Source organism: Macrobrachium rosenbergii, chromosome 2 (assembly GCF_040412425.1).
Source record: "Macrobrachium rosenbergii isolate ZJJX-2024 chromosome 2, ASM4041242v1, whole genome shotgun sequence".
Lineage (NCBI taxonomy): Eukaryota > Metazoa > Arthropoda > Malacostraca > Decapoda > Palaemonidae > Macrobrachium > Macrobrachium rosenbergii.
In genome coordinates, this window is record NC_089742.1 from 47836243 (window position 1) to 47857568 (window position 21326).

The following is a 21326-nucleotide window of genomic DNA, read 5'->3' on the forward strand; positions in this document are numbered from 1 at the left end:
TACAAAAAAATTTTTTTTTGATCAAAGCATTGGATCCAAAAAAAGAAATAAAAAGAAAATATTTTTTGGATCAAAGCGATATCATAGCTATGTTATCTTTGTCCCTTAAAACACTAGAAAGAAAACACTATTCGTGATCATCAGGTGGAAACTCGAGCTAAGTTAGAACGGAAGCGACCATGCATTCTCATATTTCCACAAAACCAGCTTCGGTCTATGACAGTCCTTTAGCTCTACTACAACTCTGACGGTATGTGAAAAAATATATATAAATATATATTTGGGTGAGTAGAACTATGGGTTAAAAAAGAGAGCGGGAAATATACGTATGTATATACAGTATATATAAAAAAAAAGCTTCACTGAAACTCATAGGAAGATGCATATGATTTTTTCAGGTCACATAGATTCCCCTATGTGATGGGCTGTAAGTATCAGAAGTGGTAATAATAATGATGATAATAATAGTAATAATAGTAACAGTAACGGTCATAATAGAGACCAGTGAGTTCCGAAGAAACAGCCTCAGATTTATTTGAAGGTTTTTAATAATAATAATAATAATAATAATAATAATAATAATAATAATAATAATAATAATAATAATAATAATAATAATAACAATAATAATAATAATAATAATAATCCATTTCCTATGGAATTTGTTAAATTTGAAAACCAAAACAAATGTCACCAAAGCAGTGTTTCTATAATTATTAAGGGAAACCTCAACAGCAACACTTCTACCCCCTGACATTGTACTACATCAGCCCCTAATCCTTACTAGCATTCTTGCCTTTCCTGACTATCAAGACCCTTCCTTTCTAACACTCTTGTCACTCAGGCCAGTCATTCTTGTCACAAAGGTGCATGGCAAAAAAACAGGGGCTGTTGCAATACTAGCATACATCTCGGGAATCTGCTTCCTATACCACCACATAAATGATATTCCCACCACTACAGCTCATTTCTACCAATTCTATTAAATTTTCTCCCCCAGTTCTCTTTTATTCCTTTAACCTCTCTCTAAACTGTTCCATTAACTGTCTCTCTGTTATCTGTTTAACTCTCCTAGTCAGAAACCCTTACCTACAACCCTTCTGGTATACATATAATGTTGTTTTGATCTAATTCATTCAATCAACACTACAACCTTCTCCGTCTTGAAAATGAGCAGTCATTCTTCTCGCACATTCCCCTGGAACATTTCTCTCATTCAGGCTTACCTTATACACCCTAGTCAGCCGAGTAACTCACTCTTGCCATAACATCTAGCTAACAACCCCATTAACTCTTGGTGTACAGTAATATAGACACCACCCTACTTACAAATGAGATGTGTTCCGGATGGCCGTTTGTATGTTAAGTATAGTAAGATATGAAATCAATACAGTACTGTATGTTTTTTCATCCTAAAACAAACTACACTGTACTACACTGTACATACAGTACTGTATGTACGGAATAGGCACACAAAACAAACTCTGAACTGAAGGGTGGCAAAGGGAGTGCTCTGAACGCAATTTTAATTTGCAATTTCATTTGTTTGTGTCTCTGAATGTTTGTAAGTCGAATGTTCGTAAGTAGGGTAGCGTCTGTAATAACGATAATAATGAGAATAATAATAATAATAATAATAATAATAAAAATAATAACGACAGATCTGAGGCTTATTTCTTTCATGAAAATTCAAGCTTTATTGGAGGATGCAGTCTGGCAGGAAGATGGAAATCAGGATCTACTTCTACAAAAGGATTTTACCATTCCTCCGAAAGGCATTGAAGCCGCGCCCTGTGGAATAAAATCATGGGAGAGGTTTCGTTTACCAAAGGATCTTTTGTGTGCGTGTGTGTTTTTTTTTTTTTTTTAAATGGATGAGGCTATCGACTGTGCTTCCAAGTCCTGCTTCGAAGCACAGCTGAAAATAGTGAAACAAAAGTCAAGTTCTCGCTCTCTCAACTTCATCTGCTTTTGCTACAGAGCCGAGAATTGGCAGACAAAGTCTCTGGAATATAATACAAGCATTGGCACATAGGTCGATTTTTACCTGTCCTCCTGGGACATTAAAAAAAAAAAAATTAAGCAATGACACAGAAGCATGATAAATAGATAAGTCAGGAAATTCATCTCAAAAGGAGTTACTGAATACTGATGGCAACTTTAAGAAGAAGAAGAAGAGGCTTCGGATTCTGCGGAAGTCCAGCTGTAGCTGAAGGTTTAAAAAAACATTTTATATAAAAAAAGCAGAATAAAAAGAAGAAGAAGAAGAAGCATCGGGGGCCAACTTCCAACGCCCTGTGCAAGGCATGAAAGTCCTGGAAAGTGCTCTTGAGTCCTTGAGGTGATATTTACACAACGTAGTTCACACTACTCCTATGTACAAGTATACATATATCTATAGACACAAATTTACACGCTATTTACAAACCTAAAAACGAACAGGGAAGATTAATGGATGATGATTATTTGTGAAACCAAGCAACAGTATTATCCCCCTCTCGTCCTTCGCTGTATATTTTGGACTTTTTTTTTTTATAATGTCTGTCTATATTACGTCCGTCCATCAAAGCAAGACCTAAAAAAACAGAATTCGGATTTTTTTTTGCAGTCTGACCTTGATGTTAAAAATGCCTTGGAATTAAAAATGCCTTAAAGTTTCAAAGGCCTTGATTTAAAAAGTCCTTGAAGTTAAAAAGGCCTTGATGTTAAAAAGGCACTGAAGTTAAAAATGCCTTAAAGTTAAAAAGGCTTTGATGTTAAAAATGCCTTGAAGTTAAAAATGCCTTCGGAATACAAACTGTTGGTTTTTGACCTTACTAAATGACCTTAACAGGAGTGTTTTTATAGTATGTTATTAAATTATCTTACATATCAGTAAATACTAAATAACGAGCAAGGGAAGTCCATTACTACTGTTGAAAAAACTATCATATCCTCTATAAATCTATTACTTCAACTTCAGAATTAGATTTTCAGGTCGAATTAACTGTTCTTAAGGAGAGAGAGAGGAACATCAAGTTGACTAACAATAAACATATCCTTAATGTTAGACTCTTCTTCTCTAAACTCTGTATCCGTTCCCAGCGAAGGAGGAGGTAGAAGAGGAAGAAAATACACTGGTAGATTTCAAAGAGGGTAAGACCCACCAGCTGTTATCAGTACTGGGAAATTTTGCTTCCATTACTTTCTTCTGGTAAAAGGTGAGCACTCAACAACAACATAAAAAGTAAACACCAACAATAAATTTCTTGTCAGTATATTCCTGTCAACAGTGTAATGACAGTTCTCAAAATAACAGTTTTATTATCCTGAAGTGGTCTACAAGCGTCTGAAGCCTAAGAACATCCAATCTAATACTTTTTGTTGTTACAGTATTTAAAGAGATAAAATAAGAGTTACATGGACTAACAAATACATTTATATTTTACCAAATATGTTTGTATTAGCCACAATGGCCTTTTGAGTCCCCGATTCCCTTACACTTTTTGTTTACTACAAAGATTTAAATCTAAAAATCCTCACACTTTGTTTGTTAAACCCAAATAACTACACACTTTTTGTTTACTTTAAACCCAAATAAAAATCCTCACACTTTTGTTCACTACACTTTTGTTTACTACAAAGCCTTAAACCCAAACAATCCTCACACTTTTTGTTTACTAGAAAGCCTTAAACCCCAAATAATCCTCACACTTTTTGTTTACTACAAAGCCTTAAACCCAAATAATCCTCACACTTTTTGTTTACTACAAAGCCTTAAACCCAAACAATCCTCACACTTTTTGTTTACTAGAAAGCCTTAAAACCCCAAAAACCACCTAAATAATCCCACTTTTGTTTACAAAGCCTTAAGCCCCAAATAACTTTTTGTTTACTACAAAGCCTTAAACCCAAACAATCCTCACACTTTTTGTTTTACTACAAAAATCCTTAAACCCAAACAATCCTGACACTTTTGTTTACTATAGAGCCCAAATAATCCCTCACCTTTTGTTTTAAAACCAAAAATCCTCACACTTTTTGTTTACTAGAAAAGCCTTAAACCCAAGTAATCCTCACACTTTTTGTTTACTACAACGATTTAAACCCAAAAAATCCTCACACTTTTTGTTTACTAGAAAAGCCTTAAACCTCAAGTAATCCAAATAATCTCACACTTTTTGTTTACTACAACGATTTAAACCCAAAAAATCCTCACACTTTTGTTTACTAGCCTTAGCCCAAAAAGCACTTTTGTTTAAACCCAAATAATCCTCACACTTTTTGTTTACTACAAAGCCTTAAACCCAAATAATCCTCACACTTTTTGTTTACTACAAAGCCTTAAACCCAAATAATCCTCACACTTTTTGTTTACTACAAAGCCTTAACCCCAAATAATCCTCACACTTTTTGTTTACTACAAAACCTTAAAACCAAATTATCCTCACACTTTTTGTTTACTATAAAGCCTTAAACCCAAATAATCCTCACACTTCCTGTTCACTATAAAGCCTTAAGCCCAAATAATCCTCACTCTTTTTGTTTATTACAAAACCTTAAACCCAAATATTCTGCCCAAATAATCAAATAATCCTCACACTTTTTGTTTATTACAAAACCAAATAATCAAACCCAAAATAATTCCCAAATAACACTTTTGTTTACTAATAATCCTCAATTACAAAGCCTTAACTTTTGTTTACTACAAAGCCTTAAGCCCAAACAATCCTCACACTTTTTGTCTACTACAAAGCCTCAAACCCAAATGAAGAAATCCTAGCGTCCAAGGCAAGATTCGATTCCATGCATGATATAATGTGGTTCGGATTCCACAATAAGCTGTAGGTCCCGTTGCTAAGTAACCAATTGGTTCTTAGCCACGTTAAATAAGTCTAATCCTTCGGGCCAGCCCTAGGAGAGCTGTTAGTCAGCTCAGTGGTCTGGTAAAACTAAGGTATACTTTTTCATGCATGATATGTCAGAGTTAGGCTCACCATAACTGCCTCCCCCACCAAGGATTCAACTCTACTCATGTTCATACATACAAATCATAGAGCTTTAGAGTTTAAGTGAGTGTTTAAAAGTAACATTACCCAGGTGTACCATGGCTAAGTTCGAATCCTGCCGTGGGCCATAGGATTTCTTCATTTGGGTGTAAGGCTTTTTAATGACAAACGTATCCAAAAGGTGTAAGGATATCGACAAGATAGGATGTTATTTTATTATACTATATTATATATATATATATATATATATATATATATATATATATATATATATATATATATATATATATATATATATATATATATATATATATATATATATATATATATATATATATATATATATATATAACAACATATATATATGTATGTATGTATATATATATTTAAATATATATATATATATATATATATATATATATATATATATATATATATATATATATATATATATATATATACACAAAAACAAACAATATATATTGTGTGTGTCTGTTACACTTAAATACACAAACATTTATATATATATAAAAATATATATATTTATTTATTTATTAGAAAAAAATTTTTTTTTATTAAGAACTCTTCCTTAATGTCCACGTTTTCATTAATCTTTTTTTTCTAAATACTATTATAACTAACTACAGTAGATGCTTTAAAAACAAAGTCTCTCTACTGTTTGATATTTTACTTTGACCTCTGTTACAAAGTGCATAATTTTTTTTTTAACAGACAAAAAAGGTTTTCTAAACCACTGAACTGATAACGAAACGATAAAACAAATGATTATGAAAAAAAAAAAATTAACATTGAATACTGGTAGCGCATTCACCTTGAAATGGCAAACCACTCAACGCATTCCGAGTGAAATTCATTATTCACTTTACAAAGCGGAAATGTACAATAGCAAGACTTCTAATGTTTAAAAAAAAATAGTAAATAATAAATTTCTGAAACGTTTTGATCCTTTTACGTCAAAACAAACGAACGTTCGCTGCTCCTGCCAACGTCAAATCCTTCCTGATTTAACTGGGTGTTTCTGGACTCATGCTCACTTTAGCGAATCAAGCAAGGGTTCGCCGGGATGTTTACATTGGATTAAATCGGATATTTCAAGCAGCGAACATCTGCGGGGTCGAATATTGGGATGGATGTCGCCTCCTCAGTGACTCGTATAAATATTTCATCCCCTCGAATGGTTAAAGAAAGCTGATACAACGTATGACTCGAAAGATTTGCGTTCCAGTTTTTGCAGTGGCATTTCAAAGCGTGATACGCAGGCGAAATGTCAAGAGAAAATTGCGCTACTTTTCGCTTTTTCGCTCGAGAAGATGTTCGCCAGATGCAATCTGCTGACTGCTGCGTGATTAGCCTGTGAATTTATCGAATCTGTTTTTCATCGGATTAACCTTTTAAAAATGTCATTCTTTAAGGTCTCTCTCTCTCTGTCTCTCTCTCTCTCTCTCTCTCTCTCTCTCTCTCTCTCTCTCTCTCTCTCTCGTGCCTGAGATCGCTACCTGAAACAGCTACCTGAAACAAGTAAAAAATGCGCCGAGTAAATAGTTTTCTGAACAGCGTATAATCAAGGCCACCATAAACAGATCTATCTTTTGGTGGTTTCGGTATAATGCTGTATGAGCAGCGGCCCATGAAACTTTAACCACGGACAAGTGGTGGCCTATCCTGTATCGTTGCCAGAAGCACGATTGTGGCTAACTTTAACCTTAAATAAAATAAAAACTACTGAGGTTAGAGGGCTGCAATTTGGCATGTTTGATGATTGGAGGGTGGATGATCAACATAGCAATTTGCAGCCCTCTAGCCTCAGTAGTTTTAAAGATCTGGGGGCGGAGGGAAAAGTGCGGACAGAATAAAGTGCGGACGGACAGACAAAGCCGGCACAACAGTTTTCTCTTACAATAAACTAAAAAGAGAATAATTTTCAAAGATATTTATCGGTTTGGTTGTTAAAATTAATCTTTAATATACTTATGTTCCAGCGTTTGATTAATAACATGAGAGAGGAACTTAAGGAGTTATGATGATGCACTTATACAGATATAATGAAGCACCCACTGAAGAGATACAATGAACTGACTGCTGAAGAGAAGAGAAACCACTGAAGAAATATGATGGATGATGAAACATCCTATGGAGAGATACAATGAAGCAACTACTGAAGAGATACAGTGAAACCACCGAAGAAGTATGATGGATGATGAGACACCCTATGGAGAGATACAATGAAGCACCCACTGAAGAGATACAATAAAATCACTGAAGTATGATGGATGATGAAACACCCTATAAAGAGATACAATGAAGCACCTACTGAAGAGAAACAATGAAACCACTGAAGAAGTATGATGAATGATGAAACACCCTATGGAGGGATACAATGAAGAGCCTACTGAAGAGATATAATGAAACCACTGAAAAAGTATGATAAATGATGAAACACTCTATGGAGAGATACAATGAAGCTCCTGTGGAATGGATACAATAAACACCACTGAAGAGATATGACGGAACAAACTGAAGAGATATAATGAATGAAACATATGGCGAAGAGATACAATGAAGCAACCTGCAAGGTAACAAACGCCTTCCTTGCGAAGGTTCGGCGACTGTTCCTTTCCCCTTTCTACCGAGCTCTGGAATTCTCTCACTGTTTCCCTTTTTTCATTATACATAAAAACCTCATTCCTTTGACGGGCGAGTCTACATCTTTTTTGGGGGGTCAAGTCTCTCTCTCTCTCTCTCTCTCTCTCTCTCTCTCTCTCTCTCTCTCTCTCTCTCTCTCTGTCTCTCTAACAGATCTTCTCTGACATACTGCCCTTTCATCCAAGTCTTTATATTTATACTTTCCTTTTCTCTCTCTCTCTCTCTCTCTCTCTCTCTCTCTCTCTCTCTCTCTCTCTCTCTCTCTCTCTCTTAGTACAAGCCCGGCTAATCCAACAACAGACTACAACAACAGACTACAACAACAGCTCCAACAACAACAGGAATACATCCTGAATACATCATGTCACACGGAGCTCTGACCATGTCTGGGATCTGGCAGAGGTCAGGGCAAAGGTCAATGACAACCCATGTGGTGAAATGCGCCCCCCCCAAAAAAAAAAAGACTAGAAAAGTCAATCACATTTTTGCGGGAAATTTTGGAGACGACGAAATCTCACGTCACCAACAAAGGTGAATTATTTTACTTTTTTTATTTTATTTAATTTTTTTTTTTGCTGTAAGATTTTTGTGTAATCCCATATTTCATTTTCTGACCTTGAAGCCGAGACGTGAAAGAATCCTTAAGGATTTAACCGTCATACAATAATAATAACTATTATTATTATTATTATTATTATTATTATTATTATTATTATTATTATTATTATTATTATTAATCAAAAGATGAACCCTATTCATATGGAACAAGCCCACCAAAGGGGTCACTGACTTGAAATTCAAGCTCCCAAAGAATATGGCTTGCACTAGGAATAACTAAGAAGGACAAGGAAATAAATATCGCTTTAAAAAAGCCTTTGATGAAACCCTTAGCAGAATATCGGCGGAAACCATTACAGGAATGAAAATATCATGACATGGATTCAGGCAGAAAATATGAATTGGATGGGATGCTAGTAAGCTTAAAGGGAACCATTTCATTACAAAGATGATTGGTCCTGTCTTTTCTTCGGAGAATAAGATAAACCAACTCTTTGCTGAAATGTCCTTCTCTGGTTATTAAGTTCCTTCGATATGCAAGACGAGTCTGAAATCCCCTGGGGATGTCGTGTGATTGGAACTTGGAAAGTTCAAGCGAAGATGCAATGCCTTACTAACGTAATACTCTTCTCCTTGTATTTTAATAATTTACTCACATTTTTATCTGTTTATGTATTGATTTATTTTATTTTTTTTTTAGTTTTTAATAACTGATCTCTTCATTCTGTATTTCCCATTACCTTCTGTTACTTCTTTCTAATGAACATTGTATTCTTTAGAAGGTTGAATTTCAAGTCAATGGCCCTTGTGGTGGTAGGCTTGTTCCACATGAATAGGGTTCATCTCCTGAATAATAATAATAATAATAATAATAATAATAATAATAATAATAATAATAATAATAATAATAATAATAATAATAATAATCCTTAGAAGCTTGAATTTCAAGTCAATGGCCCCTGGTGGAAGCTTGTTCCATAAGAATAGGTTCAGGAATAATAATAATAATAATAATAATAATAATAATAATAATAATAATAATAATAATAATAATAATAATAATAAATAGAAGCTTGAATTTCAAGTCAATGTGGTGGGCTCTTTCCATATGAATAGGGTTTATCTCTGAATAATAATAATAATAATAATAATAATAATAATAATAATAATAATAACAATAATAATAATAATAATAATAATCTTAGAAGCTTGAATTTCAAGACAATGGCCGCTGTGGTGGGCTTGTTCCATATGAATAGGGTTCATCTTCTGAATAATAATAATAATAATAATAATAATAATAATAATAATAATAATAATAATAATAATAATAATAATAATAATCCTTAAGCTTGAATTTCAAGTCAATCTTTAGAAGCTTGTTCCATAAGAGGTTTCTGAATAATAATAATAATAATAATAATAATAATAATAATAATAATAATAATGGTAGAAGCTTGAATTTCAAGTCCATCCATTTGAATAGGGTTCATCTCCTGAATAATAATAATAATAATAATAATAATAACAAAATAATAATATAATAATAATAATAATAATAATAATAATAATAATAATAATAAATGCAGCTGAAGCAGCAATAATATTCAATAAAACCTGTTTAAAAGAGGGTCTGCTGCCAAATTATACGAATTTAAGACTGCAGGACCCTTCAGCAAGAACAAGTGAAGATACCAGGAGCTTCAAGCGATCCCTCCTACAGCGGACAAAATAAATGCAGCCGAAGCAATAATAATAATAATAATAATAATAATAATAATAATATGACGTCTGCTCGTTAACGTTTCCCTAACAGAATCCTAACCACAGATGATTTTCGTCGTTTGCGCTTTGTCAGCAAAGCACAGATCGCTTCTGGTATGCTGGTTATACTTAGAAACCAAACAAGAATAAACGCGCCGAAGTTTCTTCGGCTCAATCGAGTTTTCTGTACAGCCGCTACAGCGTATAAGCAAGGCCACTGAGGATAGATCTATCTTTCGGTGGTCACGGTATAATGCTGTATGAGCCGCGGCCCGTGAAACTTTAACCACAGCTCGGTAGTGGACTATCTATATCGTTGCCAGAAGCACGATCAAGGTTAACTTTAACCTTAAATAAAAACTACTGAGGCTAGAGGGCTGCAATTTGGTATGCTTGATGATTGGAGGGTGGATGATCAACATACCAATTCGCAACCCTCTAGCTTCAGTAGTTTTTAAGATCTGAAGGCGGACAGAAAAGTGCGGACAGAACAAAGTGCGGACGGACAGACAAAGCCGGCGCAATAGTTTTCTTTTACAAAAAACTAAAACTGTGTTTACAGAATCTTCGTTTGTTGCGGAAACACAGGGTAGCGGTTTTTTTTATCCTGTGTTTTCTGACAAAACGCAGCCTATTGGCCCAATGTTTGATCAAGGGATATTTCCATTAGAATACGAAAGATCGAGTTTATTTGTTTTTTTACGTTGAAGTTAGACAAAAATGGCCCTAAATGACGATAATAACACAGTCTGATAGAAAACTTCAGAGTACTGAACTGAAATAATATACAAGAGGAAATAATAATAATAATAATAATAATAATAATAATAATAATAATAATAATAATATATTATTATATTATTATTATTATTATTATTATTATTATTATTATTATTATTATTATTATTCAGAAGATGAACCGTATTCATATGGAACAAGCCCACCACAGGGGACATTGATTTGAAATTCAAGCTTCCAAAGAATATTGTGTTCATTTGGAAGAAGTGACAGAAAGTAATGGGAAATACAGAAAGAAGAGATCACTTATAAAAAAATAGAATTACAAAATTAATAAAGAGATATACAAAAATACGAGTAAATGATTAAAATACAAGAAGAATTGTATGAGGGTAGTAATGCTATGCATCTTGCATATCGACGGAAACTTAACAATAACCAGAGCTGGGAACTTTAACATGGAGTTGGTTTACTTTATTTCCCGCTGAAGACGAGACAGGAACAATCATCCTTTTAATCAAGTGGTTCTATTTAAACCTACAAGGGGCTGAAGAGAACTTAAACGATCTATTAAAGGGCTTAGGACGAGACATGGCGGAGGAAGTATGACACAGAAAAAAGCGAAAAAGGAGCTTGGAAATAGTCCAAATAACTTCACGGTTCCACGTCAGGTGTTCGAACAGATGTCACGCCAGAACATCTGCGTAATTTCTCTCGCAGTTTAGGCTATTATAACAGTTTAATGTCGGGTGTGTGGCCTTAGAACTGCCTAACGATCGAGTCCTCTGAAGGAGTTTGAACGAAAAGTGTGTATTTTTAACGAGAGTAGATTGCGGGTTGGTAATCATATTAATCAAAATATGTAATTTGTTTGAGGATTCATTACAGTACTCCTGAAGATGGTCGATTAGCGATTCTTACAAGTTCTCGTTAAGTTACTCTGAAACATTAATGACGATTACGAATTTATTTTTTTAATTTTGATTTTATTTTCAACCGAATGTAAACTTAGATTAACATATTAGTTTGGACGTCACTAAAGACAGCCGAGAGTTGTTGAATACGATCCACGTAGGTCGAATTTAACATGTTTTATTTACTTTTTTTTTGTGTGTGTAACGACTGAGACAGGCAAAAGAAATCTTACAAAAACATTCCCGGTTACGCAAGGAAATGAGCTTGGATTTTGCCAACTTAGCGATGGAAGAGACATGTCCGATGACTCAATAGCTTAAGCAGCAGTAGAAAGGATATATATTTGTATATGTATATGTGTCTATGTATGTATGTGTATATATGTATATGTGTGTATATAATTATATATATATAATGTATATGTATGTATATGTATATGTGTATATATATATACATATATATATATATATATATATATATATATATATATATATATATATATATATATATATATATATATATATATATATATATATACATACACACACACATTTACATAAAGTTCCATCTTACAAAACCACAAAACACCGGAATTACGTTCCAGTGACAAAAAACAAAAAAAAACAAAAAACAAAAATTCATTCAACAGCACACCCACAAATCTGACCAAATAAATAACGAGAGAAACCACTCGAACGATATTCAGCCCAAGAATTCATTCGACCTCCAAAAGAAGATAAAACGGGAGTAAATAATGCAAACGCATTTACGAGGGGCAGGAAAAGGCCCAGCAAAAAATAGCAAAAGGGGAAAGTGAGGAATCATCTTCTCTGAATAAACCCGCGGAAGCTAAATGCAAATATAATGTTGTCTGCCAATGCAGGTAGAGAGCAGCTGCTCTGCATATTGGCCCACCACCGCCTTTCACCCTACATTGCCTGTCATACCTGTATAATAATAATAATAATAATAATAATAATAATAATAATAATAATAATAATAAGCAAGTACTGCTCTCATTCGTAAGACAACTGTTGATTAATAAAAACGTATATTGTCAGTTTGTTAGGAGAAGAAAATAAACTCTCTTCATGACTTCTGAAGACTGGAAAACGTCCTCATCCGAATAAAGAAACAAATAAGGAAAATCGTCGGTGATCTGTCAAACACGGACGGGATTTTCCCAGATCCTGTCAGCATGCAGGGGAAGGTGTTGGTAGAGGCTTTCGGGAGATCATCTATGGAAGTTTGGCGAGGGATTCCAGGAGGGGTTCCAGGAGGCATTCCAGGAGGGGTTCCAGGAGGAATTCCAGGAGGGGTTCCAGGATGGATTCCAAGAGGGGTTCAAGGATGGATTCCAGGAAGGTTTCCAGGAGGGTTTCCAGTATATATTTCAGGAGGGATTCCAGGAGAGTCTCCATGAGGGATTCCAGGAGGTTTCCCAGGAGGGATTCCAGGAATATTCCCTGGTGGGATTCCAAGGGGGTTCCCAGGAAGGATTCCAGGAGGGATTCCAGGAGGGTTCCCAGGATGGATTCCAGGAGGGCTTCCAGGAGTGTTCCCAGGTGGGATTCCAGGAGGGTTCCCAAGAGGGATTCCAGAGGTGTTTCCAGGAGGGAATCCTGGAGGGTTCCCAGGATGGATTCCAGGAGTGTTCCCAGGTGGGATTCCAGGAGGGATTCCAGGAGAGATTCCAGGAGGGATTGGCCAAACTTCCTGGAAATCCGTTAGGGGAGCGAGAATTACGAGGCTCAGAGGGGGATTTATTCAGATAATAATGCCAGTTGTTGCTCGAGCAGCAGTGAAATGGGATTTTAAAGTTTCGGAAGTTGTGCTCTTGGTCCAGATGGAGTAAAAGAGGAGGAGGAAGAAGAGGAGGAGGAGGAGGAGGAAGGACAAACAGCAGAAGAGGAAGAAGGAGGAATAGCAGGAGAAGAAGAAGGAAGAAGGATGAACAGCAGAAAGGGAAGAAGAAGGAATTGCAGAATGAGAAGGAGGAGGAAGCAGGAGGAGGGGCAGGAAGAAGAAGAATAGCAGAAGGAAGAAGGATGAACAGCAGAAGGGAAAGAAGGAGGAATAGTAGTAGGAGGAGGAGGAGGAGGAATAAAGAGAAAGAGGAAGAAGATGATGAAGATCGAAGCCGTTTCAGTAGCAATAACAGAAATCAGAGAGAGAGAGAGAGAGAGAGAGAGAGAGAGAGAGAGAGAGAGAGAGAGAGAGAGAGAGAGAGAGAGAGTTTAGGCCATGGAGTTTCATACGATTTAACGAGAACATTAATAACATAGGCTATATATAACAACCCGTTTCTCAGTATTATTTTAATAATTATGGACCTTAAAAAATTACCAAGAGGGAATCCTGTCGTTTGAATATAACCCCTCAGTTTATCTCCTAATGATCATCTGTCAGCTAAAGAGATAAACATCTCCTTTCACTAAAACGGAGAACGTAATTTCTATCATCCCTTATTTCAAGTTTGCATTTTGAGATAATGAACGAACGCCCGTGAAAGCAGCCTTGAGATAATCAAATTCGTTTATTTCATCTTCCATCGTTTCAATTCAGAATCTAACAATTATCTCCTCCTTTCGGCTACACCAAAGAGCTCGCTCATAATCATTCGCTTATTCACACATTCGCTGAATCTTTGACGAATTCCTTCAAAAACGTTTATGCAGCATCCATTCATCTCAGAGTATTCATCTCGTGTTTTCTTTCCAAACAAGAATTCTCGAAAGGAATTCGATTTCTTTAAGATAGTTCCTCTCTTTGTCTTTTTGGGTATGACGAGCCTTCCTTTCACTACAGAGGTTTATCTCCACTGTTTTTGAGTCAGGTTTGAAACGGTTTGTCGCAAAATTCTGTCTCAAGGATTTTATACTGTGCTTTTGCCAGAGACTCCGATGAGACAAGCAGGGGCGTTCTTCTGTCACTATCTTTCTTCTTCAGCTATGGTTTATTTGCCTTAATTATTATCACATACGTAGTTATTATATGTTATTAACTCTATTAATTATCCATCTGGTTTTCTTTCCTTCACTCCTCTGAGGACTGATCATGTCTGCTGTGTAATCTTCCAGGTCTTCACGTACAGCAGGTAAGATTTAATTAACAAGTAAAAAATGCGCCGAAGTTTCTTCGGCGCAATCGAGTTTTCTGTACAGCATAAATTGCTTTATGAAGCTCTCAGCCACAGCCCATGAAACTCTTAGCCGCGGCCCATGAAACGTTCGGACGCGGCCCGGTGGTAGCCTGGGTTGTTGGCACCTATGACAGCGCCAGACTCACGATCAAGACTAAATTTAACCTTAAATGAAATAAAAACTACTCAGGCTAATTGGCTGCAATTTGGTATGTTTGATGATTGGAGGGTGGATGATCAACATACCAATTTGCAGCCCTCTAGCTTCAGCAGTTTTTAAGATCTGAGGGCGGACAGAAAAAAGTGAGGACGGACAGACAAAGCCGGCACAATAGTTTTCTTTTCAGAAAACTAATAAAACGGAAGTAACACCTTAGCATAACAAGAGAGTTCAAGATATTAGTACGGATACAATTATTTAATCTTGGAAATCCTTAAGTAAATCCCAATGGATAGTCGCTGAATTTTAAATCTTCCATAAATTTCTGTCAGAAGAAAAATTCTCACTTTTTCGGGGAGGGGGGATAAAAAATTTAGGCCATAGACCAAGCACTGGGACCTATGAGACTGATAAGCAATCCGTTTATATTACTACTTTTTTTGTCTTAGTATTTGTCTATTAATACGAAAATAAATCTTTATGAAGAATATGATGAGTCAGATGGCGGGGTGGATTGATAAATGATACCTTCATGGAAATTTAGGAGGTTCCATATGCAAATGAGATAATGATGAGGGGCAGGGGAGGGAACTGAGATAAACTGGACAAACATTACCTCTGGGCGACCCTTGGGAAAATAGCACGTGATAGTTTAAGCTGGACTACTTTAAGCACAAGGAGAGGAGTAAGACTTTGATAGTTTAAACTGGACTACTGTCAGCACAAGGAGAGGAGTAAGACTTTGACAGTTTAAGCTGGACTACTGTCAGCACAAGGAGAGGAGGAAGACTTTGACAGTTTAGGCTGGACTACTGTCAGCACAAGCAGAGGAGGAAGACTTTGACAGTTTAGGCTGGACTACTGTCAGCACAAGGAGAGGAGGAAGACTTTGACAGTTTAGGCTGGACTACTGTAGGCACAAGGAGAGGAGTAAGACTTTGATAGTTTAAGCTGGACTACTGTAAGCACAACGAGAGTAAGACTGCTAGTTTAAGCTGGACTACTGTAAGCACAAGGAGAGGTGTAAGATTTTGACAGTTTAAGCTGGACTACTGTAAGCACAAGGAGAGGTTAGACTGCTAGTTTAAAGCTGGACTAAGACTTTGATAGTTTAGGCTGACTACTGTCAGCACAAGGAGAGGAGTAAGATTTTGACAGTTTAGGCTGGACTGTCAGCACAAGGGAGGAGTAAGACTTTGATAGTTTAGGCTGGACTACTGTAGTACGAGCAGTAAGACTGATATTTAAGCTGTTTCACACAAACACAGACTGACACCCTACACTCTCTCTCTGGAATTCTCTCTCTCTCTCTCTCTCTCTCTCTCTCTCTCTCTCTCTCTCTCTCTCATCTTTTCGATGAGCCATGTCTCTAAGTAGAGTACAATAAGGGAGTGGACATCAAATGAGAATATGAACTGTGTAATACAGTTGCATGGCGCAATTCACGTTCCCTTCAACATGAAAGATGCACCAAGTCTTACAGTAACACTCTGTGAAAACCATTGTTACTCTGGAGTTTCCGTTGCTTCATACTGTCTCCTCAAGAGTCCCGGTTCACGTGTACCGGCTTAGTCTTCCCAGAACGTAACATAAGGCACGCGTTCTAGCCTAAACTTCCTTCATGCATGATTAATCCCATAATAAATCCACAGTGCTTGGTGTAGCACGATACTCCCCCTTCATTATTTTATTTGTGTGGTTCTGTGTCAGTTTTGTTGTTTCCTTCACTCGTTTCATTTACTTGAAACTGGCACTAATGTTTGTTGCAGGGTTGTTGAGTGGTTGTCAGCGAGTCTACGTATTCCCGGTTTTATCTATTTATTTATTTTTTTATGGATTTTAAGTTATTCTTTCAATTTTCATCTATCTCAATATGATTGTATTTCACCAATTCCAAAGGTTTTGTATAACTGATAGTGAAAGGGTAAAAAGAAATTGCGTCGTAATTGCTATGTATTCCTATAGTCAAAGTAAACACAACGAAAATAGTAACACTGTCATATGTATATTTACCAAACTCCTTTGCTACAATATTGTCATTTGCATATATACCAAATCCTTATTCATTAACCTTGGTATCACCAATGGAAACCGTAATATTATCGTCATTCTCAACACTGATTTGCCTCCAAGCCTGGAATCTGACGCAGTCATGCTTCTATTTTATGAATGACCTCGGCGCTATGAACATAATACAGTCGCTGCTTTCAATGATAATGACACTTTCTATAGAAAGCGTCGTATTTTTTGTGTTTTAACTCAAATCTATGATTCTATCTTTGGTTTCAACTGCTATGGTCGTCTATTAAGGCGACGAGCGCTAAGCAAAAGGCAGTAGTTTCAACACGGTCAACTTTAGACAAAATCTCTAACAATTTCTTTATTTATTTACTTTGACCGTACAGATAAAAATGTTTAATTATCATCCACTTATAGTATATTATCTTACAATTTCGATAACTATCGCATGTCCTACTCAAGGTATTGCTTACTGTACAAGAGGGTCAAATATATGTTTCTATAATCATTATCATACTACTGGGAACCCTGCTATTAAGTCTGACGTCGTAGTTTACGTCACAACTAGCCTCCCTCTGGGTGCTTACTAAATTCAGCTAAGTTTCCCTTTAAATTTCTTTGATTTACTCTGATAAGTGCCTTAATTATCCACATCATCCGCCACTGCATATTTTTGCCAACTAGGCCGTGGCCTCAAATACCTATTTCCAAAATACGATCCATATCTGATGCTCTGTAAGGATTTGATCGACGAATATCTAACAGACGCGGCCCTGAAATGCTCAGCAGTCTCAATAGCATTGACGAAAACTTCATTCTGAGCTAACCTGAGTCACCAGCATTTATTTGAGAGCAAGACCCTGGAGTAACTAAACCAGCGGGTGACTCATCCCAGGGCAATTTCCCAACATCTGCGAAGACCCATTTACTCAAAGCGGTGTTACCTTTGAAAGAAGCATCCGACATATTTAGGTGAATTTTATTTTTTATTTTTTTGGGGCAGGGGAGGTGATGACAGGTCAGCAATAATATATAACCTGCCTTAGAGGCGACTCATTAGTCAGGGTGTCATGGGAATTGGTCTGAATTTGAACTTATTTGTGATGCCTACGAGACGAATGGGAATATCTCTGATACATAATAATAATAATAATAATAATAATAATAATAATAATAATAATAATAATAATAATAATAATAATAATAATAATGTGCCTTTGATTTTACCTACCACGCATAAAGTAACACTTTAATTATTGAGAAAAATAAATGAATAATAATAACAATAATAATAATAATAATAATAATAATAATAATAATAATAATAATAATAATAATAATCCTTTGATTTTACCTGCCACAGCATTAAATAACACTCGAGTTTACGAGAAAAATAAAGGAAAAAGAATAATAATAATAATAATAATAATAATAATAATAATAATAATAATAATAATAATAATAATAATAAGCCTTTGATTTTACCTACCACGGCCTAAAGTAACACTTGAATTATTGAGAAAAATAAAGGAAAATAATAATAATAATAATAATAATAATAATAATAATAATAATAATAATAATAATAATAATAAGCCTTTCATTTTACCTGCCACAACAACAACAACAATAATTAATAATAATAATAATAATAATAATAATAATAATAATAATAATATTTTGATTTTAATAATAATAATAATAATAATAAATTATTGATTTTACCTACGGCTAAAGTAACACTAATAATAATAATAATAATAATAATAATAATAATAATAATAATAATAATAACAAGCCTTTCATTTTACCTGCCACAGCATAAACTAACACTTGAACTACCGTGAAAAATAAAACGAAAAAGAAAACAAAAAAACGAGACAGGAAACGCAGCCGACTTCCCCTTTTCCACCCGAGAACCAGACCCCTTATTTCAACGGCTGCTTTTGGAAGGCTTCCTCCTCCTCCTCCTCCTCCTCCTCCTCCTCCTCCTCCTCACCTGTTGAGTTCGCGCATTGGAAAGTGGAATGTGGGTGAGTTTGCTTGAGTGTATTACACTAACAAGCAAACGCACGGACCGAAGAAGCCCCTTCCTTTGTCACTGAATGATGGGAGTTCGATAAAGGGCGTGTGTGTGTGAGACTCTAGAGAGAGAGAGAGAGAGAGAGAGAGAGAGAGAGAGAGAGAGAGAGAGAGAGAGACGCAGAAGAAGAAGAAGAAAGAAAATAGAACAAAGGAAAGGCGATTGATCTGATTTATCTACCTTCACCAGGTAGGTCGCAGGTCGCTTTCAAGTTTATGCCTAATGTGCTCGCTTTTTTTTTGGGGGGGGGCTTTTCCCCCCTTCCTTCTATTGTTCCTTTAAATCACACGACCTTTATCGTTGTCTTTTCTTCCTTTCACTCTCTCTCTCTCTCTCTCTCTCTCTCTCTCTCTCTCTCTCTCTCTCTCTCTCTCACACGCACGAACAATGTGAAAATGTGTAACAACTGCACGATTGTACTCGGTACTTATTTTTCCTCTTTGTTGCGGACCTGAAAATCTATTATCACGTGAAAGTGTTATGATCCTTCTCTCTCTCTCTCTCTCTCTCTCTCTCTCTCTCTCTCTCTCTCTCTCTCTCTGTGGATTTGCATATATATATATATATATATATATATATATATATATATATATATATATATATATATATATATATATATATATATATATATATATATATATATATATATATATATATATATATATATATATAATGTGTGTGTGTGAGTGAGAGAGAGAGACAAAGAGAGATATTTAAATACATTTTCATAACGAACAAATACACAGATAAAAAGACAGACAGATACAAAGATATATATGTATATTTATACATACATACATACATACACACATACATACATATTTATATATATACAAGAAAGAATTCAGAAAAAGTGTCACATAATCTAATCGTAAAACTGGCACCAGATGTGACACTGAACTCAACTCAGTGTCTTCCTCTCTAGAAACACAAAGAGTGATCGTCAGCTGCTGGTCACGAACGGAGTTGAAATATGGACTGGAATATAATATTTAGGCCAAAGGCCAAGTCCTGGGACCTATGAGGTCATTAAGCGCTGAAACGGAAACTGACAGTAAGTAGGTAGACTGGAATGGTGTAACATGAGAAAACTTCGCAGTTGCACTGTAGAACAACTGTTAGGAGAGGGTGGATAACAAGGAAGAAAGAGAATATGAATGGAGGTACAGTAAATGGAATGAAAGAGGTTGCAGCTAGGGGCCGAAGGGACGTTGCATAGAACCTCAGGTGATGCCTACAGTGCACCGCGTGAGGTGCACTGACGGACGGCACTACCCGCTACAAGACCGGAATTTGATTAGCTGATGAGGTGGAAATTGAGATTTTTAAAACGTTTTTATTTTCCTTCAGGCTGAAGGGGGAAAAAAAACCCAGTTACCTTTCCAGTTACCTTTCGTCATTTGAAAGGAATAACAGAAGGTAACAGGGACTCCAGAAAGAAGAGATCAGCTATCAGAAAAGTAAAAACAAGTAAAAAATTCGCCGAAGTTTCTTCGGCGCAATCGAGTTTTCTGTACAGCCGCTACAGGCTATAATCAAGGCCATCGACAGTCTTTTGGTGGTCTCGGCATAATGCTGTATGAGCCGCGCCCCATGAAACTTTAACCACGGCTCGGTGGTGGCCTATCCTATATCGTTGCCAGAAGCAAGAATATGGCTAACTTTATTCTTAAATAAAATAAAAATTACTGAGGCTAGAGGGCTGCAATTTGGTCTGTTTGATGATTGGAGGGTGGATGATCAACATACCTATTGAAGCCCTCTAGCCTCAGTAGTTTTTAAGATATGATGGCGGACAGAAAAAGTATTATTAATTAACAAGCATGACTCAGGAGGCAAGCACGAACCAAGCAAATATCACAGTCGGTCGGAATGCGCAAGCAGGGCGCCGTTCAGTGAATGAAGCCTTAGAACCCTTATTAACCGGGGCTTGCTTCTCCCAAGCACTGGGACCTACGAGGGCATTCAGCGCTGGAAAGGAAACTGAGAGTAGGTAGGTTTGAAAGGTGTAACGGGAGGAAAACCTCAAAGCAGTTGCACTATGGAACAATTGTCAGGAGAGGTTGGAAAGTACGATGGAAGAAAGGTAATATGACTGGATCCGCATAATAATAATAATTACCTAACTAACCCTAGATTATTTTTTCTGTTCCCACACTTTAATAATAATAATAATAATAATAATAATAATAATAATAATAATAATAATAATAATAATAATAATAATAATAATAATAATAAGAGTCCAACCTGACTCTCTTTTCTTTCTTAAGAGTTGGGGGTTTTCTTTGCTTG

The 21326-nt window shown here is 35.8% G+C and overlaps 1 protein-coding gene across 1 annotated transcript in view; it reads right to left on the bottom strand.

Moving 5' to 3' along the window:
- Cbp53E (Calbindin 53E) overlaps nt 1–21326 on the bottom strand; it is a 295119-nt gene that overhangs the window by 48249 nt on the left and 225544 nt on the right. The window contains 1 exon segment of the mRNA XM_067117208.1: nt 1762–1791. Coding sequence (XP_066973309.1) covers nt 1762–1791 — 30 coding nt within the window.